General features: G+C 53.7%; 1 protein-coding gene across 1 annotated transcript in view; it reads left to right on the forward strand.

Annotated features, from left to right (window-relative positions):
• Positions 1-16,974, forward strand: part of PDIA5 (protein disulfide isomerase family A member 5) — a 101,639-nt gene extending 84,665 nt beyond the window's left edge. The window contains exons 12-17 of the mRNA XM_025475101.3: positions 1,170-1,240; positions 1,776-1,936; positions 5,162-5,292; positions 9,711-9,781; positions 16,203-16,337; positions 16,742-16,974. Coding sequence (XP_025330886.1) covers positions 1,170-1,240; positions 1,776-1,936; positions 5,162-5,292; positions 9,711-9,781; positions 16,203-16,337; positions 16,742-16,822 — 650 coding nt within the window. The 3' untranslated portion in view covers positions 16,823-16,974. The remainder of the gene's footprint in view (positions 1-1,169; positions 1,241-1,775; positions 1,937-5,161; positions 5,293-9,710; positions 9,782-16,202; positions 16,338-16,741) is intronic.
• Positions 16,975-19,403: the final 2,429 nt, after the last annotated feature.

The following is a 19,403-nucleotide window of genomic DNA, read 5'->3' on the forward strand; positions in this document are numbered from 1 at the left end:
ATTGCGGTGCTGACGGCTTCCACACAGCAGCACCCACCATGAGAAGGCAGAGCTTGGCCCCTGCCTTCTGCTTGGCCTGCTTCCTGCCTGGCCTCCACACCGCCAAGGTCCCTTTCAAGCCATCTCGAGCCTCACCCAGTCTGCACCTCCTCGCTTCACGGCCCTGCAGCATTAGAAGCCAGAATGTACTGTCCACGTACAGGGGCACCTGGGGGGCTCAGCGGTTGAGCATCTGCCTTCGGCTCGGGTCATGATCCTGGGGTCCTGGGGTCCTGGGATCGAGTCCCGCATCGGGCTCCCCGCAGGAGAGAGGGCTCCCCTCTGCCTGTGTCTCTGCCTCTCTCTCTCTCTCTCTCTCTCTCTCTCTGTGTGTCTCTCATGAATAAAAATAAATAAAATCTTTTAAACAAAGAAAGCAAGCAAGCCATGTACAAATGTCCTGACATCACTTATCAAAGTGCTTGTTTGCTTTTCAGTGTATCAGGTCTTATTATTCATGACATTACTGCATTTGTGTGGTGGTGAGGAGAGGACAGAGTGGTCTTTATACCAAGAGAAAGGCATTTGGAAATGACCGGTCACATCCCTGTGCCTACCCTATCATGCGCCCTCCCGTGCGGGGATAACCGGAATGTATTCTTGCTTCTGTGAAGGCTTATTCCCAGGTCAAGGCACAGATCCCCTTCCGCCCTGCGGTGGGGTGATGACAGCCATAGTGGCACGAAGCACACGCTGCCTATGGCCACGGCCTGCAGCCACATGGCTCTGGTTCTCCGCCTAGGTCTGCAACCTCTGGCTGTGTATGTGGCCTCAGCCAGTCGCCCACTGTCTTGTGTCTTAGTTTTCTCATCTGTAAAATGGAGATCATGTGGTTTATACCTTGTAGGGCTGTCGTGAGGCTTAGAGCAGTGCCTGGCACACAGGACCTATCTATATATGTTCCCAGGATTTTTTATGTGGTTACTTCATTTTTGCCTCTTGCGGTCTTTCCCCTTCCCCCACCGAGTGGATTAGGGAAAAGATTTCTTTCCCCTGAGCTGGTGCTTCTTTTCTCTCAGGTACCCCTGGTGTCTGGGAACAGGGCCCAGCTGTCTTCCAGAGGCGGGGGACCTCACTGGAGCCTCCGTGCCATGGGGATGGTTTCTCTTGATTTTTTTTTCCCCCCACAGGGTGTGGACACTGTAAGAAAATGAAGCCAGAGTTTGAGAATGCAGCGGAAGTCCTCCATGGAGAAGCAGACGTAAGCTTCCTCTCCTTGACCTCCCCCTGCCATTTTCCTTTAAAGAATCAATGACAGCAACCATCCCGGTGACTTTGCCCTGCAAGCTCCACAGCCACTGTCCTGGTCCCTGGAGGTCTGCAGTACTAAATTGTCCCCAAGTACACGTCTTTGATAGGTTGGGCCCCTACCAGGGATGAAGGGGTGCAGAGAGACTATAGGGTCGTGTTCCCACTGCCAGCTATGGCTCTGGGGTGAAGCCCCCAAGTTCACCTTCTTGTCTCTGGGACCGTAGCTGTGGGGAACAGCCGTAGTTTGCGCAGCCTGATTGCTGGGGCAGATTTAAAAGTCCCATTTCAGCCCACAAATGAGAAATAATAGACATTCCAGCAGACATATCCTGGGATATATGAGCCCAGGGGGCCAGCTGCCCCCACCACCACCCCAGTGAAGTGCTGGCGGGTCCTGGGTGGGTTGGGGGCTGGCATCAGGGCTCCTCTTCTGCCAACACCACATCTGAGGCTGTCATGCATGGTTGGCCTCTCCCCCATCCCAGAGCTCTGGTGTCCTTGCAGCTGTCGATGCCACTGTCAACAAGGCCCTGGCAGAGAGATTCCACATCTCCGAGTTTCCTACACTGAAGTATTTTAAGAACGGAGAGAAATACGCAGTGCCTGCGCTCAGAACAAAGAAGAACTTTATTGAGTGGATGCGAAAGTAAGTTTGGTGGTCTCAGTAGCACATCCGGACTTGTGGCCGCTGGAGCTGGCCTAGAGGACACAGAGTAACCCTTTGGGGCCGCTGGCCTTGGCTCCAGGCCACGGGAGCCGAGGCAGACTTGACTTCCCAGTCCTAAGGCCACCTCTGGTGTGCAGGCCACACGTCCTCATCCAGCATGTCACTGGTAGCCCTCCCGGGTGCAGTTTCACTGGTACCTGTGCCAGCGGGTGGCGTGTCTCTCTTCTCGGAGGACCCCCGTTCCCTGCGTCCCAGCCCCAGGCTTCATCGTGGTGTTTTATTCCCTCTGCTTTGAATGGCCAAGGGTCGCACACAGCTCTTGACACGCAGAGCTGGACTCCTTCAGGCCCAGGTGTGCTGGGGGTTGACTAGGCCACCGGTAGTGCCCGTGAGGCAGCCTGCAGTGGTTCGGGCTTGCGAACACGGAGAGCTCCCTCAGTCTGGGTAGTAGTTTGCCGACTTCCCACAACAGGTGACTCAGAATTAGGGCCTTAACAGCAGAAGTTTATTTCCTCACAGTTGCACAGACCAGAAGTCCAAGATGAGATGTCAGCAGAGGGGGTTTCTCTCCTTGGCTGTCTTCTTCCTCTCCGTGTCTTCACATGGTCTTCCCTCTGCATCTGTGTCCTAACCTCCTCTTCTTGGAAGGACACCAGTAAGATTAGGGTAGGGCCCACCCCAGGGACCTCTTTTTTTTTTTAATTTTTATTTATTTTTGATAGTCACAGAGAGAGAGAGAGAGAGAGAGAGGGGCAGAGACACAGGCAGAGGGAGAAGCAGGCTCCATGCACCAGGAGCCCGATGTGGGATTCGATCCTGGGTCTCCAGGATCGCGCCCTGGGCCAAAGGCAGGCGCCAAACCGCTGCGCCACCCAGGCATCCCCCCAGGGACCTCTTTTTAACTTAATTATCTTTCTAAAGACACCCATCTCCGAATACAGTCACATTCCAAGGAACGTGGGGGCTGGGACTTCAACATGTGGATGGGGCGGAGGAGAGGGTCACCCTGCAACTCAGCCTGGAACAGCCTACAAGTCCAGAGGACCTGCGTAGCCTCTTAATTACTGGCCCAAGGACTTCCTACTCACCCAGGGTCTTTGGAACCTGCAGTTCTTAGCATCTCCCTGTCCTGTGAGAGAGGGGGACCATCATACAGGTGCCCGGGGAAGTGGAGGAAGCCCCAGGCCTTGCTTGAGAGGCAGAAATTGTTAAGATGTAGTTAAGGAGACGTTGTCCTGTCCACACTCTTCCCCTGAGTGCTAGCCCGAGACACACACACACACACACACACACGCACGCACATATTGCTTGAATATTTGAGAATATTTCCTCATTTCAGCACAGGGGCGGGGAAGATAAAGCAAAAGAAGACCTATTCCAGCCTTTGCAGAGGTCCCTGCTACGTGGCATAATGATGCCCATGTGAGAACCCGCGCTTGAGTCACAATGTGACCTGAGAGTCATGCAAAATAGCAGCGTCTAGATTGAGTTATTTAATAGGACATTTGTGCTTACACTTGGGTGTGCATATGTGTCACCTTGTCTGCAGGTGCTTGTTTAAAGTGCAGATTCTGGGGCTGCTGTCCCTGAGGCTTTGATTCAGGAGGTGGGAATGGAACCCTCAGCCATGGTGTTTTGAGAAATAACTCGCTTATAGAAAGGGAGCAAAGTTACCACTGGGTTTAGGAGAGACTCCTGGGCAGAGGTGAGGACACTGGCAGGGTCCTGGTCTCCGCGCCTCCCACTTGGTCCTGTTCATCCCTGGGGGTGGCTTCAGTGGTTCACTCCCAGAAGAGTCAAGGTACTCACCCTTTTGGACCTCTTGGCATGAGAAGCAGGTTGCTATCCACACCTGCCTCTCTAGCCTCCTTCTGGAGGCTTCTGGTGCCAGGACTGGTACACTGTGGGGATTAGCAGGGTGGGGGTTCAGGCAAGTCCCTGGTGCTTGCACTTGTGGTTAGAGAGCCAAGGGAATCAGGGGAATCAGAGCCTGGATGCAGGTAGTGAGCACTGAGGACCTGTGTGCCTTCCGTGCGCCGTCCCTGCTGCTGAGTGCCTGAAAAGCTCTTAGGGAGAAAAGCATGGACTTTGGAGTCTGAGAGCCCTGAGCTTAGATCATGACCTCGGGCCATTTACTTGACCCCACTACACCCCAGTTTCCCATCTGCAAATGGAGACAACACTTTCCCAAAGACTTGTCTAGAGAATTAAAGTAGACTACTGCTTGGCATGGTGGTAGTGTGGCCATATTCAGAGAAAGGAAGCTGTTTCTATTATCGATGCCAGCTGTTCTGTGACGCTCTAGCAGACAGTGTCGCCACATAAGTGGGAATACCTTCCCAGGCTTTGCCAATTGATTTTTTTTTTTATCTGTTGCCCATTTCATCCTCAGATCCTCTGAGGTCAGAGGGGTTTTTTTTGTTTTGTTTTGTTAAGATTTATTTAGTTGAGAGTGAGAGAGAGTGCACGTGTGTGTATGGATGGGGGAGAGGCAGAGGGAGAGACTCCTCAAGCAGACTCCCTGCCGAGCGGAGAGCCCGACGTGGGGCTCAGTCTCACTACCGGTGAGTAAATGATCTGAGCCAAGACCAAGAGTCAGAATCTCAACCTACTGAGCCACCCAGGCACCCCGAGGTCAGCGTTTTCATTCCTGTTTCCTTGATGAAGGAACTTAAGTTCAAGAGGTTATGGGTCTTGCCTAGAGACAAATAGTCATTCTTTTAGGAGCTCGGAAAGAATCCTTAAGCAGAGCACGAACAGCAGATAGCTACACGCTGACTGAGGCTGGTCACCCCGGAGCAGGGTGAGCAGTGTTGGGCGAGGCCGGTGGTGTTCCCAGCCTCATAGACAAGGGGCGTGCTGCGGGTGACTGCAGGCCTGCCTGGGGGGGCAGGAGCCCAGGCACAGGAGCTTCTGTACGCGTGGCAAGATGACCGCTGACGCCTGGAGAGGCTGTCCCGCCCTACAAGGGGCTCAGGACTTCTGTACCTTTACACAGTGGCCTCCTGATAGACTCCTCATAGGGACCCAGAGTCTCTGCTGATGGTACAGATTTGTTCATGCCTACGCTCAGCTTTTAAATTACATTTTAGAAAGGATGCAAAGTGATTTCTTCTCGTGCTCCTCTGGGTCCGGGTGGAAGTGCTTGCCTAGACGCAAGGCTCTCCTTATGACTGTCTCCTCTCCCCCCTCCCACACCTGCAGCCCTGAGGCCCCTCCACCCCCAGAGCCCACCTGGGAAGAGCAGCAGACCAGCGTGCTGCACCTGGCAGGGGACAGCTTCCGGGAGACGCTGAAGAAGAAGAAGCACACCTTGGTCATGTTCTATGCCCCTTGTAAGTAGCTGGGGGGGGGGTGCTCACCATGGTGTGAGGTGAAGGGGTGGGCCCGCCCAAACCAAGAAGATCCTCCCCAGGGACCAGGGCAGCCCCATGGACTCTGGCCCATCTCTGCTGTGAACAAGGCTCCCCGGTGTCATTCAAGGCCGAGGTCCTTGAAAATCCAGGGCCTCCTTCTATCAGGTCTGTCAAGGTGTCTCCCTCTTTCTGGGGAGCTGTTCTCACATCAGTCCTAAAGCCCTCTGCTTCTATATGTGGCAAGAACCTGCCATAAAATTATTCAGTCTCCTCATGTCCCTGGAATCTTCTAGGCTACCTGCCTCCCACTTGCCACTTCCTTCCACCCCGGGGCTCCCTCCATCCCACCGGGCACTGACTTTGCCTTCAAACCTTGGAGTTTAGAGATGCCTGGGTGGCTCAGCAGTTGAGCGCCTGCCTTCGGCCCAGGGTGTGATCCTGGAGACCCAGGATCGAGTCCCACATCAGGCTCCCTGCATGGAGCCTGCTTCTCCCTCTGTCTGTGTCTCTGCCTCTCTCTCTCTGCATCTCTCATGAATAAATAAATAAAATCTTAAAAAAAAACAAAAAACAAAAAACCTTGGAGTTTAGCTAGCCCATTTTGGCCCCCGTTCTCATCTTCCTGAGCATCCCCAGCCCAGCCCCATCCCCGACCTCCCCACGTGGCTTTGAGGCCACGGGGTTTGAAGCTGTGGGAAAAGCACATCACATTCTTCTGAGCTAGCTTCCCCTCCTCGATCCTCGTTTTAATCAGTTTAAGTTGAGGAAGTGACATGTATGTTCGTGACCTTTGGGTTTTTTGTGCTCCGTTTTGAAGTTAATTGATACTTAAAAGGGAAGGCTCCTGAATTCCCCACTCTTTTGGTGGCCTTGTCTCCCTCCCCTAGGTTATAGCTCAGCTTAATGGAGTGGGGATAATAAAGCTCTCTGCGGAGAAGCCAGGCAACTCCATCTAGTCATAAACCCACTTGCTTGTAGCCAGGCCTCCTGTTGGCTCCTCTCCTGCCCCACTTTTCAAGTGTCAATAATCCATAATGTCTCTCCTCCCCCTTGCTTTCCGGGAGGGGCTGCCTCCTGCTGGCCGTTCCCAGCCTCAGACCTCTGCCCCCCTGGCAGCCAATGTGTCCCTCTGATTTTTGCTTTTTCTTCTCCACTGGGAGTGGGACTCGGGCTCTTTCTTGTGGAGCTTCTCGCCGTCTCATCTGTACTTAGAACATGCCTAGAAGGCTGAGTGGGTTCTAAGGAGCTGTCTTCCATCTGGGCAGAGTGGGGTGTGTAGGACCGAGAGCAGAGGATGCGTGACCTACACAAGGCCTTAGAGCAGTGTATGGACAGAGGCCTCCCTGCAGCCTGGGCTGGTGCTCTTTCTGTCGCAGATGTAATTTAGAGAAGAGGCGCTTTCTCAGTAGCAGGGAAAGCCTGGCCACAGAAGTTGAGGTCCTTGACCAGCTACTGAGTGGATTTTAGAACATCCAGACTGGGATGTCTGGGTGGCTCAGCAGCTTGGCACCTGCCTTCAGCCCAGGCTGTGATTCTGGAGACCCTGGATCGAGTCTCTCATTGGCCTCCCTGCAGGGAGCCTGCTTCTCCCTCTCTCTGCCTCTCTCTCTCTCTCTCTCTCATGAATAAATAAATAAAATCTTTTAAAAATAAATACATACATACAAACATACTTTGCCCTAGAAATGCTCTGCTCTTTCCCCCAGGCCTCTGGGGTCAGGACTCCTACCCCCTGGGTAACGAACTCCCCCTCACAGAACCACTATGTGCTGGGTGGTATCTGGGGCCCAGGATACAAGGGAAAGAGGCCTGGTCCCTGCTTAGCCTCAAGGGCCTCGCAGTCTACTCTGGCAGGAAACAATACATCTTCATGCTTATTTGCATATAAAGAACCTAATACTACAGGAAGGTCACACACCTGATGAGGTCGGTATACAGTAGAAGCAAAAGCCAACCCCCATAGCCTTCCCCAGTCTCCTTCTCTCCCCCCTCCGGCCTCCCTGCCCCACTTCCCACCTCCCCACATGTCCTCTCCCCCGCCCCCTCCCACCTCCTGCTTCTCCAGTTTCTACACAAATCTTCCTCTGCCTGTTTCACTGTTCTCTCCGGTTCCAAGCCCTCCCTGCTGCCGCCCCCAGCCTTGCTTTCAGTGGCCCAGTCCTGGTGACCCCTTCTTAGGCCAGCTTGCCAGAGTCTCTAGCATTTTCTCTCTTGTCCTTGGTCTTTGTTTCGGACTCCCCACTCTGGGAAGCTTCTCTGGTTTCCTGCTACACAAAGGTGGTGCCTTTGTAAAGAGCCCAAATTTAAAAAGCGTGCCTCTTCTGGCCTACCAGACACCTCTTGGAAACATCTTCATGCCCTTTTTTTTTTTTTTAAGATTTTATTTATTTATTCATGAGAGACACAGAGAGAGGCAGAGACACAGGCAGAGGGAGAAGCAGGCTCCATGCAGGGAGCCCGACGTGGGACTCGATCCCGGGTCTCCAGGATCACGCCCCGGGCCCAAGGCGGCGCTAAACCGCTGAGCCCCCCGGGCTGCCCCCATGCCCTTTCTTAAAACAACCTCCCCTCCAGTTATTCACCTCCCTTGCTCTTTCTTTTGGATAATGATAAAATTAGATGCACCAGAAGGTGATTAATCTGAGACCTAGATACTTTAAATTGATGGTAATGGGAATTTGCACTAGGCTAACAATTACCTTTATACTTTCAGAAAGCAAAGAGCTTAAAAAGGAAAAATTAATAGTGATCCAAGATTGGGGGGGAGGTGATAACGTATTTTCCAGCCAGCCTCATGCTTTAGGGGGCATCCATGTCGCACTCCCGAGGGACTTGTAGGTGCAACAGGGATGGTGCTCTGACAAGCCTTGTCAACCAACACTCTGTGACCTCTAAATGTTTGAGAATGTATGAACCATCATTCCTTCATAGTGTGAAATTTTCATGAATTTGAGCTATTTTTCCCTCTGCTGGGTCAGATGAGTAAAGTGTTCATATAATTACCATTGAGGCAATTAAATCATCCATTAGCATCTATCACAAGTGAGGCTATGCTAGGCGCTCTGTTGCATTCGGCTGTGATAGAGCCCATAACCAGCCCGGCTCTCTTCTCTACACCTGCAGTGGATGCTGGGAAAATCCCTTTACTGCGCCTCCCCGTCACCGTCCAGCTCCCAGGCAGGCCGGATGGGTGGTCGCGCCCACCTCAGGAACTGGCTCAAGTGCTAAATTCATATTTAAGTTGCAGCTTAGCCTTGATTTGGCTTCACAAAACTCTTTGAAACGCCAGTCATTATTATCTTATTTTGAAGAGAGAGGAAGCAGATGAGGAAAACCATTTCCGTTCCACGCCTTGGCTGGCCCGACTCTTCTCCAGCTCTCCCATGGGGGCATTTGGCCTCGCCCACCTGTGTTTTAATCAGAATTAATTACCACAGTCAGGGAGCTCCTCCCTCAAAGCAGTTCTGTTCTCCTGGCAGTTGCGCTCAGTGTCTGGGGGATGGCGGGTTGGCATCAGCTAATGCTGAAAGGGGGCCTGTGATGCCAGGTGACAACAGCACCACTGTCACTCTCAGGGCCTCTGGAGTTGATGGGCCTCTTCCCTCGGTCAGGAACCCAGGCTCTGAGAAGCGTCGGGGACTCCCTGTAGCTTGTCCTCCTCTTAGCCTGACCTCAGCTCTCCTGCCCCTGGATCCAAGGTTCAGGTTGCTTGTAGAGCAGAGGGTAGAAGGGCAGCATGAGGACCGGGGGCTTGGTTTGGCTGCTTGGTCTGGGCTGGAGATTTGCTGGGAATGGAGAAGCTAGCGGGAGAACGTGAGCAGTGGAGGTTTGGCGGTGGATGGAGGAGGGGGGCTGGTTGCCCCTGCTTCCGCTTGCCCCAGTCCTGTTTTCTCAGTCATGACATAGACAGATTCACCATTGTCCCTAGGAGACAAGAAGGGGACTTTGTAACAGGCTCCGAGAATCCTGAGCACACAGCCTCCTTTGCCACGCCCAGAGCTCCCCTCTATACCCCAGCTCCCAGGGCAGCCGCCCGGGGAAGGAACTGGGAGGGCAAGACTACAGGAATGTCTCCTCCACCCCTATCCCCTCGGCCCGGTGTGTGATGGGAGGATGCGGGGTGGGAGGTCCTGGGCAAGAGCAAGCCCGATGTCTGCTCAGGAACTCCCAGGAAGCCTTTGTGCTGACAGCAGACACACAGGGCAGTGTTTGAGCGGCAGGGTTGACGCGTGGACCCTGACAGTGTGGTGTGCAAGCAGTGGGGGTCAGATGAACCCCCGTGGTCTGTTGGGTGGAGGGAAGCTCCTGGAAAGGCTTCTCTGTCAGCTCCAGGAAGGACCCCTGGCTCTGCAACCTCCCCTGGACGTGCAGCCTCCCATCCTTCCCCTCTCCCGCAGGGTGCCCGCACTGTAAGAAGGTCATCCCGCACTTTACCGCCACCGCCGACGTCTTCAAGGACGACCGAAAGGTAAGGTACCCGTGTCCGTCTCTTGTCCTGCCTCTGACCTTGCTCTGCCACAAGCTCCTATACCATCCTCCCTTCCACGTGGGTCCCTTCCTGAATGGACTCTGCTGAGATCAGGGAATCCCTGGGAACCAGGACATTGTTTTCATAAGGCAGGATAGAGCAGGCTGGAATTAGGCTGTAGAATCTAAAAGGGGTACGCTGAACTGTCACAGCCCTTCCTTGGGAGAGGGAATTGGTAAAAGGGGTCATCTATTTATTTTTATTTATTTTATTATTATTATTTTTTTAGTGCTTGAATCTTTTTTACAGTAGGGTTTGTGGTCATGCATTACTTATATAATTGAAGATACAAATAAAAAAATACCCAACAGAAGTCAACAGGAGGCAGCCAAGGTGGAGGAGAGCAAGGCTCTGTCTGCAGAGCCTCTTCCCTCCTAAAGGCTCCTGCAGCTGCCGACTGATGAAGCATAAAATTAACAAGCTAGAGCTGCAGATTGGATTAAAGGGTGGGGAGGGGGACCCCAGGCACGTTCCCCAGGCAGCTGCAGCAGCCAGGACAGCACAGGCTGCTACCAGGTGAGGGCAATGTGTGACTCCAGGGCCGAAGAGTTGTGTGGTGGGGACACTGGACTCAGGCCCAGGGCAGCTTGACTGTTGCTGAACTGTGTGGCTTGGAGAAGTCATCTTGACTCTCCAGGCCTTGAGCTCTCTTCTCTCTAGTTCGGGCTGCTGCTCTAGATGATCATGAAGACTTGCCCAGCCTGGGACTCTGCTGTAGGAACCTGTCCCCCGACAGGCCTCAGATGGGTGCTCACATACACCCAGACCCAAAGTTGCACACATATCTGCTGTGGTGCCTTGTTTTTCTGGGTGAGATCCTTAGGTGCAGCCAGGGCAGGCTGGTCGCACCCACTATGACACCCTGGCATTGGCCCTGTGGGTGTGACAGTGATGGCAGGTGAGCGCTGTATAGGGATAGCGGGTCAGAGGGCGCCAGGCTGGGCACAGGCATAGGGAGTGGGACAAACTCAGGACTGAGACCCCAGGACTCTTCCCTGGAGTCGCGATGCCCTGTCATCACCCACGAACTCTGGCTGTGCCCTTAAGGCTCCCCTCACCCACCAGGAAGGAGCATAAGCACCAGAAACCTCTTCTCCTCTGTCTGCCACTTGGCCTTAATCGAGAGGGACATGGCAAGAGGGGCCTTCCTGTCTTCCATCTCTCTCCCCACCCACACTTTCTGCCACCAGGGCCAGTCTGGGGAGGTTCAGCATGGCCCACGTGGCCGGTTCCAGCAGGGCTCCCTCACTAGTCCGAGTGGTGGTTGGTGTGGGGAAGTCTTTCCTCCCTGCAGCCAGCACAGGTCTGGCATCGTTCCGCACTCACTCCCACCACCTCTCACCTGGAAAACTCTGGACAGACAGGACAGTGGCTGACGAGTGGGGTTTCCCTGTCCCTCGGCCTCTCAGGTCTCTGTGGCTCCAGGGTCTGTGAAGGGATCGCCTCAGTCCAAGTGGGGCCAGGCTGGCTGTGCCCCCAGTGGGCAGCCACGGGCCGGTCCTCCTCCTCCTCCTCTCTCCCCTCTGCTGATGCACAGGGACTTCCGTTTCCACAGGGGACCCCTCCTTCTTTGAGACACTGACATGCCTTTGCTTAATTGTCCCAGCGTGGGCCACTCCTGTTGCTGGCCTTTTCCTGCGGTCATTCCCTCTGTCTGTTATTTCCCCTCTTCCCTCCTTCCAGCTCCCTTGATTCCAAGCCAGAGGTCACCCGCACTTGTTGCCAGGAACGCATTCTCTGTCCCTCTCTGCCAGGCAGTTGGCAGGCCTGGGGTTCCTGGAGGTGACTCTCAGTATCCACAGGGAAGCATCTGCTCTCGGCCTGGGGCAATAAAGTGACTGGTGCCACAGTTGCTGGGTGCCATCCTAGAACTGTCACATCAGAGGTCTAGGGATGGTTCCAGGAATTTATAATTTTTTTCTTTTCCTTTTTTTTTTTTTTCTTAGAGAGATCAGGGTAGGGAGAGAGGGAGAGGGAGAGAGAGAGAATGAGAATCCTAAGTCAACTCCATGCTCAGTGCAGAGCCTGACGCAGTGCTCCATCTCACGACCCTGAGCTCATGACCAGAGCCAAAATCAAAACCAGGGAGCCACCCAGGCACCCCAGGAATTTGTAATTCTTAGGAGCTGCCTCTCGTACTGGCCACGGGCTGGTGTCCGGGGACTGGTGGCCCATCCAGCCCTCTCCTCGTGAGGGATCAAGGCCCGGAGAGGAGCTGTGTGTCCCTTGCCCAGAGACCCCCCAGCAGTGGTCATTGACAGCCACAACAGAGGCTTGACTCCCAGTTCTCTGGACACCCTATGCTGTCCCCTCTTAGCCAGAATTATATATTTTTTTCCACCCAGAAGCCAGTCTCTGCTCCTTCCCCAATCAATATGCAGTTGGTTGTTCACTTCCATTTTCATAGCCAAAGTCAATATTAGCTCCTGCAGAGATTTATTTTACTGAATCAATAAAGCCGCATGAGGCAGCTCATATTTTAGCTGGGGGAGCCTCCACCCCCTCCCCGGGGCTTACTGGGGAGCTTTAGCAGTTGACACACAGGGTGGAGAGAGAGCTGCATGCTGCTAGTGTTGGAATAGATGACAGTAGGGAAGGGGCCACGGAGGACAGGGCCTGGGGTGCAAGGCTGGTGGGGGCAGGCAGGAGTCAGGGCAGCACCTACCGGGCCGGCAGGGTGGGGCTCCTCTCTCACTGCACATCCAGGTGTCCCCAGGTGTGAAGGTCATCCAGGTGTGAAGGTCCTCGCAGGACAGGTGCCCTGAGGCAGAGGGAGCTGCTGGGACTTCGGCCACGGTGCATGTACTTCCTTGTGTGGACAAGGAAAGCCGTCCATCAGAAAGGAAAGCTAGCTGAGGGTAGGGGCCTCATTTGTCCTTGAATTCCCTCCAGTCTACACACCTGCACCCTCTGTAAATGTTGACTGAATGCAGAAACAGTAGCATTTGGTATTTTCTGGAAACTCCTCTTCCACTGATGCTTGAGAGCATTAGGTCATGTTGTCCTCACAGTAGCGCAACCAACTAGGTGGTATTAATCTCCCGTCTTACAGAAGAAGAGACTGAATCTTGGAGAGATGAAAAGATGCTCGCACAGTCGTCCAGCTGGGAAGGAGCAGCTCAGAACCAGATAAACAGGCATTGTCAGGGGTCTCCCAGAAGCGAACTCAGGTTCTGGGACTCATGTGTAAAGGGTTTATTTGGGACATGGTCTCAGGCTAGAGCCTCAGGGGGTGGAGGAAAGAGCCAGAACAGGTGTATGAATGAGCAGATGAGTGCAGGGGTAATTAGGTTCAGGCCATGGAGACCTCACCAGGGATAGAATTGTCCCACCCAGAAGTCAAGGAGGCCAGAGGACATGTCCTCAAGCCGCGTCCGTCACTGGCCTTACTTGTGGCTCTCTGCAGATGAGACTTGTGGGTGCCAGTGGCGAGCGTGTGGCTGAGGGGCCATGACTGGACACCAGCTACCGTGGAGCAAGTCTAGAAGCGATGGTGTACACTCAGTGCTGTAGTTCAGTCGGTGTAAATCCGGAGTGGGTAGGGTGGTGGGGGCAGGCGTTTACATAGGAGACGTTGGGATAGGTGAGGAGAGGCTTACTTGCTCTCTCCTTTCCAGAATCTAAGCCGCTTCCTGTAGAAAGAGCTGCGCTTGACTCCTCTCCGCCCGTGGAAGTGGGAGCGTGGAGGAGCCTTTGCAGCCAGAAGTAGCGCTCCGTGTGTACGTGGCTGGCAGCTAGTTTAGGGGACTCAAAATAAGTACACATTTTTAATTTAGTCGATTTATAAAACTATACGCTATATTTCCCACAGCTCCGGGGCATGTATACAAATTAAATTCATAATTTAAAGCAGATGCAAAAATAAAAATTTAAAAAATAAATAAATAAATAATAAATAAAGCAGATGCAGGGAGAGCAGCCTGGGCAACCCGCATCGAGCGCTCGCTCAGCGTGGCAGAGGCGCACGGGCCCCTCGCTGAGGGCTGGACGCAGGAAACAGGCCGCTGAGGACAGCCAGGGAGGCCTCTGCCTCGTGTTTCTACGTAATTCAGGAAGCGTTTTAGAGGGTGAGCTGGGGTTCTCGGCAGCCGCGGGGCCCGGCACAGCAGGCTCTGGGTGGCCGCGGCGAAGGGCTGGTGGCCCCCGCCCGAAGGAGACAGCTGCCCTTCTGCTCCTGCCACGCGTTGCCTGTGGGATGCAGGGCAAATGCCATCAAATCTGGCTTTTAAAGAGAAGCTGGAGAGCCAAACTTTTCTATAAAATCTTCTGGCTCTTTTTCTAGGTTGGCAGCTAATTCAGGTTTATTTTTTTTTTTTCTTTTGAAACTCTGTGTGGGCCAAATAGAACAGGACTGAGAGCCAGATATGGATTGTGCGCAGCGAGTTTGCAAACTCTGCTCTAAGAAGTCTCCCCGTGTACAGACGTTGTGTGGCTCGGTGGGAGGGAAGCGTGAGGGCGGGGAGGGGGCAGGCGTGGCCTGCTGGCGACCAGAGGGCGGTCACCCCCGCTCTTCACTCTGTCCTGCCACCTGCAGAGCAGCGGCCCCGCTCACCTGGGCACGGGGTCAGTGACCAGCAAACGTGACCGTGGGTGGCCTGCGGCGCTCTTCTACTGGAAAGGGAGCCTCCGTCCACGTGTGAATAACCCATAGCCATAGAACCATGTGAATCGTAGCTATTTCATAATTTTCCATTTCAAGCATGGCCCTGGTCCCTCTAGGCGAGTGCTCTCTGCACGGGCCTTCGTGCACCTGCTGCCTCCTCCTGGCTCAGGCTGCAGATCAGATACTGTCTCTTGGGAAAGGCCTCCTTGGCCATAAAGCAGCCCCTCTGGCTATCGTCCTCCTGAATCACCCTCTTTTAATTTCTTCAGAGCATTCACTGGGCTCTAAAATGATCTCACTTGTTACGTGTCTATTAACTGTCTTCCTGCAGTAAGAATGGCAGTCACTTAAATGGCTGGACTTTGTCAAGGTCACCACGGTACCCCTGGCACAGAGCCGCACTCGGGGAAATGCCGCCTCTCACCAGTCTGCCCTCCCCTCCGTAATGCTTGTGTGTGGTGTATTGTCACTAAGCCACCCGCCCCCTCCCCTCCTTCCCTGCTGCTTTGTGACCCTCAATAGAAAGAAGGTTCCCCATGTCTGCTTTCTACCCTCCTACTTGGAAAGAACAATACATAATAAGGAGAAACTGCCAGCATATGGAATTCGTTAGATGGGCGGGAAGAGGCCAGTGGCCAATTTGAGAAGCTCCTTCTGCTCGAAAACTCTGTTTGCTTTCGTCATGCTAAACTCGCCCAGTTTCCGGGATGCACTCCCCTTCAGGCCGCGGCTCCAGTGGGAAACCGTGCAGAGCACCTTTGTGCCACTCCCCTTGGCACCCTGGACCAACTCCAGCACCTCACACCTCCTATCCTGCCTGGGAATCGTCTCTTTATCTGACTCTCTGACCAGACGCTGAGCTCCTACTGCGAGGGACAGAGCTCATGTCTGGGGCCCATAGGAGTGATAATGAGAGCAGCTGACATTCCCGGACTGCTAACCAGGTGCCAGGTCCCGTGCCCAGTCACCTCCCCTGGATTCTCTTGCTCAGTCTCTGTAATATCCTGCTCACCTAGGTATCGTTATTACCCCCATTTTACAGACGAGGACATTGAGGCACCAAGAAACTAGGTAATCTTCTGTAAGTCTTAATGTGCTGCCAAGCCAAGATTTGCAACTTGGGGAAACTTGACTTCAAAGCTCCTGTTCTTGGGGATCCCTGGATGGCTCAGCAGTTTAGCACCTGCCTTCAGCCCAGGATGTGGTCCTGGGGACCGGGGATCGAGTCCCACATCAGGCTCCCTGCATAGGGCCTGCTTCTCCCTCTGCCTATGTCTCTCTCTGCCTGTCTCTCTGCATCTCTCATGGATAAATAAATAAAACCTTAAAAAAAAAAAAAAAAAAAAGCTCCTGTTCTTAACCTTGATCCCATCTGCCCCCCTAGACAGATGCTCAGGAAGTGTTAGTCGATGAACGAACGAGTCCGGCCATGCTTCCAGGAAAGCATCACAAGACCTGCGGTGTTTACAGATGCTTTCAAGTCATGATTCCCTTTGTGGCCACCACGCTCTTGATTATCAAGGGTGGTCTGAGGGCACCGCATCCGAGTCCCCTAGCCTTGGCCATCTGCCTTGAGAATTGGAAACCAGCACCACCAGTCTCAGTGGAGCTCTGAACTGGGGAGGCTCAGGTTCAGCTCACCCTTGGTATTGAGAAAAATCAGAGAAAGCCCACAACACTGAAGTGCAGAGGATCCGGGCCTCGAGTCCCTCATGGGAGGGCCCCCTGTGCTGACCCACCCTTTCTTGGGGCCCGCAGATTGCCTGTGCTGCTGTTGACTGCGTCAAAGAGAAGAACCAGGACCTGTGTCAGCAGGAGGCTGTCAAGGCCTACCCCACGTTCCACTACTACCATTATGGGAAGTTTGCAGAGAAGTATGACAGCGATCGGACGGTAAGCTGGGGACAGGCGTCCGCCCTGAGCTTTCTGTGGGGGCCGGGAGACAGCCTGCTGAGAAGGGCAGCCGAGGGACGCTTCCCAGACACTGCACGAGTCCATGTGGCGCTCCCCGGGGAAGGCAGGGGCTACAGGCCTGGCTGGAAATATGTGCCACCCCAGAGGTGGTCTCAGGGCCCAGCTTGGAGCCTGGGTGGATTCCAGGGTGTTGGCCAGGGCTCCTCTGGCCAGGGCGACTCTCCCCACACGGCCAGCTGCCCCCCAGGCCACTTCTCTGGACCTTCTGAAGGCGTGAACACATGGAGGGGTAGGGAAGGAGGTGGGGGGGGCAGGGGAGGGTGCAAATCCACTTAAGGGCTGAAGTTGTTTTCTCCTCCTCTTCCCCTTCCCCTTCCCTACAGGAATCGGGGTTTACCAGTTTCATTCGAGCGCTCCGGGAAGGAGACCACGAGAGACTGGGGAAGAAGAAGGAAGAGTTGTGATTCCTGCCTCAGAGAGAGCTTTTCCATTACACTGTGAAATGATAACCTGCTTTGTTGTTCTTTCTGAATTTCCACGTGTTCCGAAAACGAAATTTTTTATAGCCGCTTATGGCCATTTTGTACAATTTTGAAATAAAACTAAACCAATTGTTTGGTGTTGTGGGCTGTTTCCGCAGAGCTTGCACTGACGGAGATGGACACTCGTGTGGTCCCGCATCTTCTGGGAGGCGGACAGACTCGTGAGGGCGGCAGTCGGCGTGAGGAGGGTGGCAGGGCCGCTGCCCCCTTGGCCAGGGGAGAGCAGACCACAGGATATCCTGTTGGCAGTGACCGCTTTGGGGAGGAAATATGTGTCGATAATGAGGGAAAATGGGATGCTGAAGCTAAGGGTGGCGACCAAGTACTAGCTCTTTCTGGATTGGTTCAGTTTGGGGTGTTTTCCTGGAACTCATTTACATGTTTCTCTTTCTTCAACTATTTCTGTCTTCTCTCTTCCTTTTTTTTTTTTTTAAGATCTTATTTATTTATTTATTCATAAGAGACGCAAAGAGGCAGAGACACAGGCAGAGGGAGAAGCAGGCTTCCTGCTGGGAGCCTGACGTGGGACTCAATCCCAGGACCCTGGGATCAATCACTGAGTTACCCAGGCACCCCTGTCTTCTCTTTTCCTCTCTCCAGTCCTGCCTGCTGTCCTGTCACAGGAAAGCTGAGTCTCCAATTTGGGGATGAGCCCCATGGTCAAGCCCAGGCTCAAGGAGGCATCTAGAACAGGGTGGGGGAGGGAGCTTTGGGCTGCTGCTTGCTCTGCACACTGTCTGGAAGGGACAGACGTGGGTGGCATATTGTCCGTAGTCATGCAGGTGCTGGGTCAGCCCCCCGTCCCTCCCACCACAGTAACCTCCGAATGTCACCTCCATGTCCTCCATGGATGGGTCCCACCCAGGTTCCTGCTCTGCCTCCTCCCTGCGTGCCATCTCCTGACCTGCTTTCGCACCTGTCGTGCTTTCTGCATCGCTGGGTGACTTAGCACCAGCCCTGTGCCCGGCAGCGCCCGCGGAGCCGGAGAACCCTGGGATGGGTCTTGTCCTTCCACTCACTGGTACTTCTCCCCAGGGAGGACAGCCCCGCTCCCTCTGCCTCAACTTTAGTTATAAGCAGGGATTAGTTATAATCCTGGCCTTGGATTTGGACGGTCCAGAGGGGGTTGCCTTAGCTGGCTGCAGTGCTTAGCTGCTCACTTGGGTGGTTTTGTTGGCAACTCGACCTTCAGGAACAGCTTTGTTTCCAAGACCAGCCCCCTCTCTGTGGCCTCCATCCTTCCTGCTGTTGGGTCCACTGAGGGGAGGACCAACAGTCAGGAACCGCAGAGCCCCTCATGCCTGTGCTGACAGGTGCCACTGCTCCGTTAGGCCACATCGGAGGGTCCTAGCTCCCCAGTCCACCCCCTGCCACTTCAGCCTTGCTTTTTTTTTTTTCTAAGCACGCATTTCCTCAGCAGTAGCCCTGGTCTTGCCCCAGGTGAGTGGACCTGAAAGAAGCAAGCGTGCATTTAAACATATGTACTGAGCTCCTGCTGGGTACTGCATGCTGTTGCACAAAGAGCCACGTCATCCTGACACTGTGTAGTGCACCCATTTGAGCAAGGGGCTCCTGGGAGCATGAGTGTGCACAGACATGCTTTTCCTTAATGGTGATCTGGAGGTTTTGTGGGAGGAACGTATTTTCTTGTGTCTTCAAAAAAATTTTTTAACTGCATCTTTAGAACACTACCTGACAAAAGCCACTTCCTGACTGAGGACCACTGTCCTCATGGTCAAGGTGTGTGGCTTTGTCTTTGTCCATCCCGTAGCTCCAAGGTCAGATGTGCCTGGCCTGGCTTCTTGGGAAGGGCTCAAAAGCACCAGGAAATGGTAACCTCTTCATTTCTCTGTTTGCAGGATTTGATAATTATAAGGCTTTGTCTGAATGTCTAGTGTTGGGGCGCCTGGGTGGCTCAGTCAGTTAAGCGTCTGCCTTTGGCTCAGGTCATGATCCTCGAGTCCGGGATTGAGCCCCACATTGGGCTCCCTGCTCAATGAGGAGTCTGCTTCTCCCTCTGCTCCTCACCCCACTCATGCACTCTCCCTTTCTCTCAAATAAATAAAATCTTAAAAAAAAGAAAGTCTAGTGTTTGCCATGATTTTGGGCATGAGCTGAGCAAGTTCACCCCAGCTCTGGGCGGTGGCCTCTATGGACAGAGCTGCACTCCATACCCCTACCCTTGTCTGCACACTCTCTCTCCCACCCTTCACCCTATTCTCCAATTCTGGAGCTCCGTGTAGATGAAGCCAGTATCATGGCATCTAGTGAGTTCCATTTCTTGTGGCCACACTGTTTCATTTGGAGTTTATTGATCTTCAGGGAAGGCCTCTCTCTACCCCTGCCAACTCATGCTCCCTCTTCCCCTGGATCCTGCATTCACAGGCTGATTTCTCTGCAGGAAGTATGTGGGTTAGGAGAGAGTTGGTTCCTAATCTTCTTTCTGGGCTTTGGCATGAGCTTCACCTCACTATCTCTCCTTTGGGCTACTGCTTCTGCTTCC

The sequence above is a fragment of the Canis lupus genome, chromosome 33 (assembly GCF_003254725.2).
Source record: "Canis lupus dingo isolate Sandy chromosome 33, ASM325472v2, whole genome shotgun sequence".
NCBI lineage: Eukaryota > Metazoa > Chordata > Mammalia > Carnivora > Canidae > Canis > Canis lupus.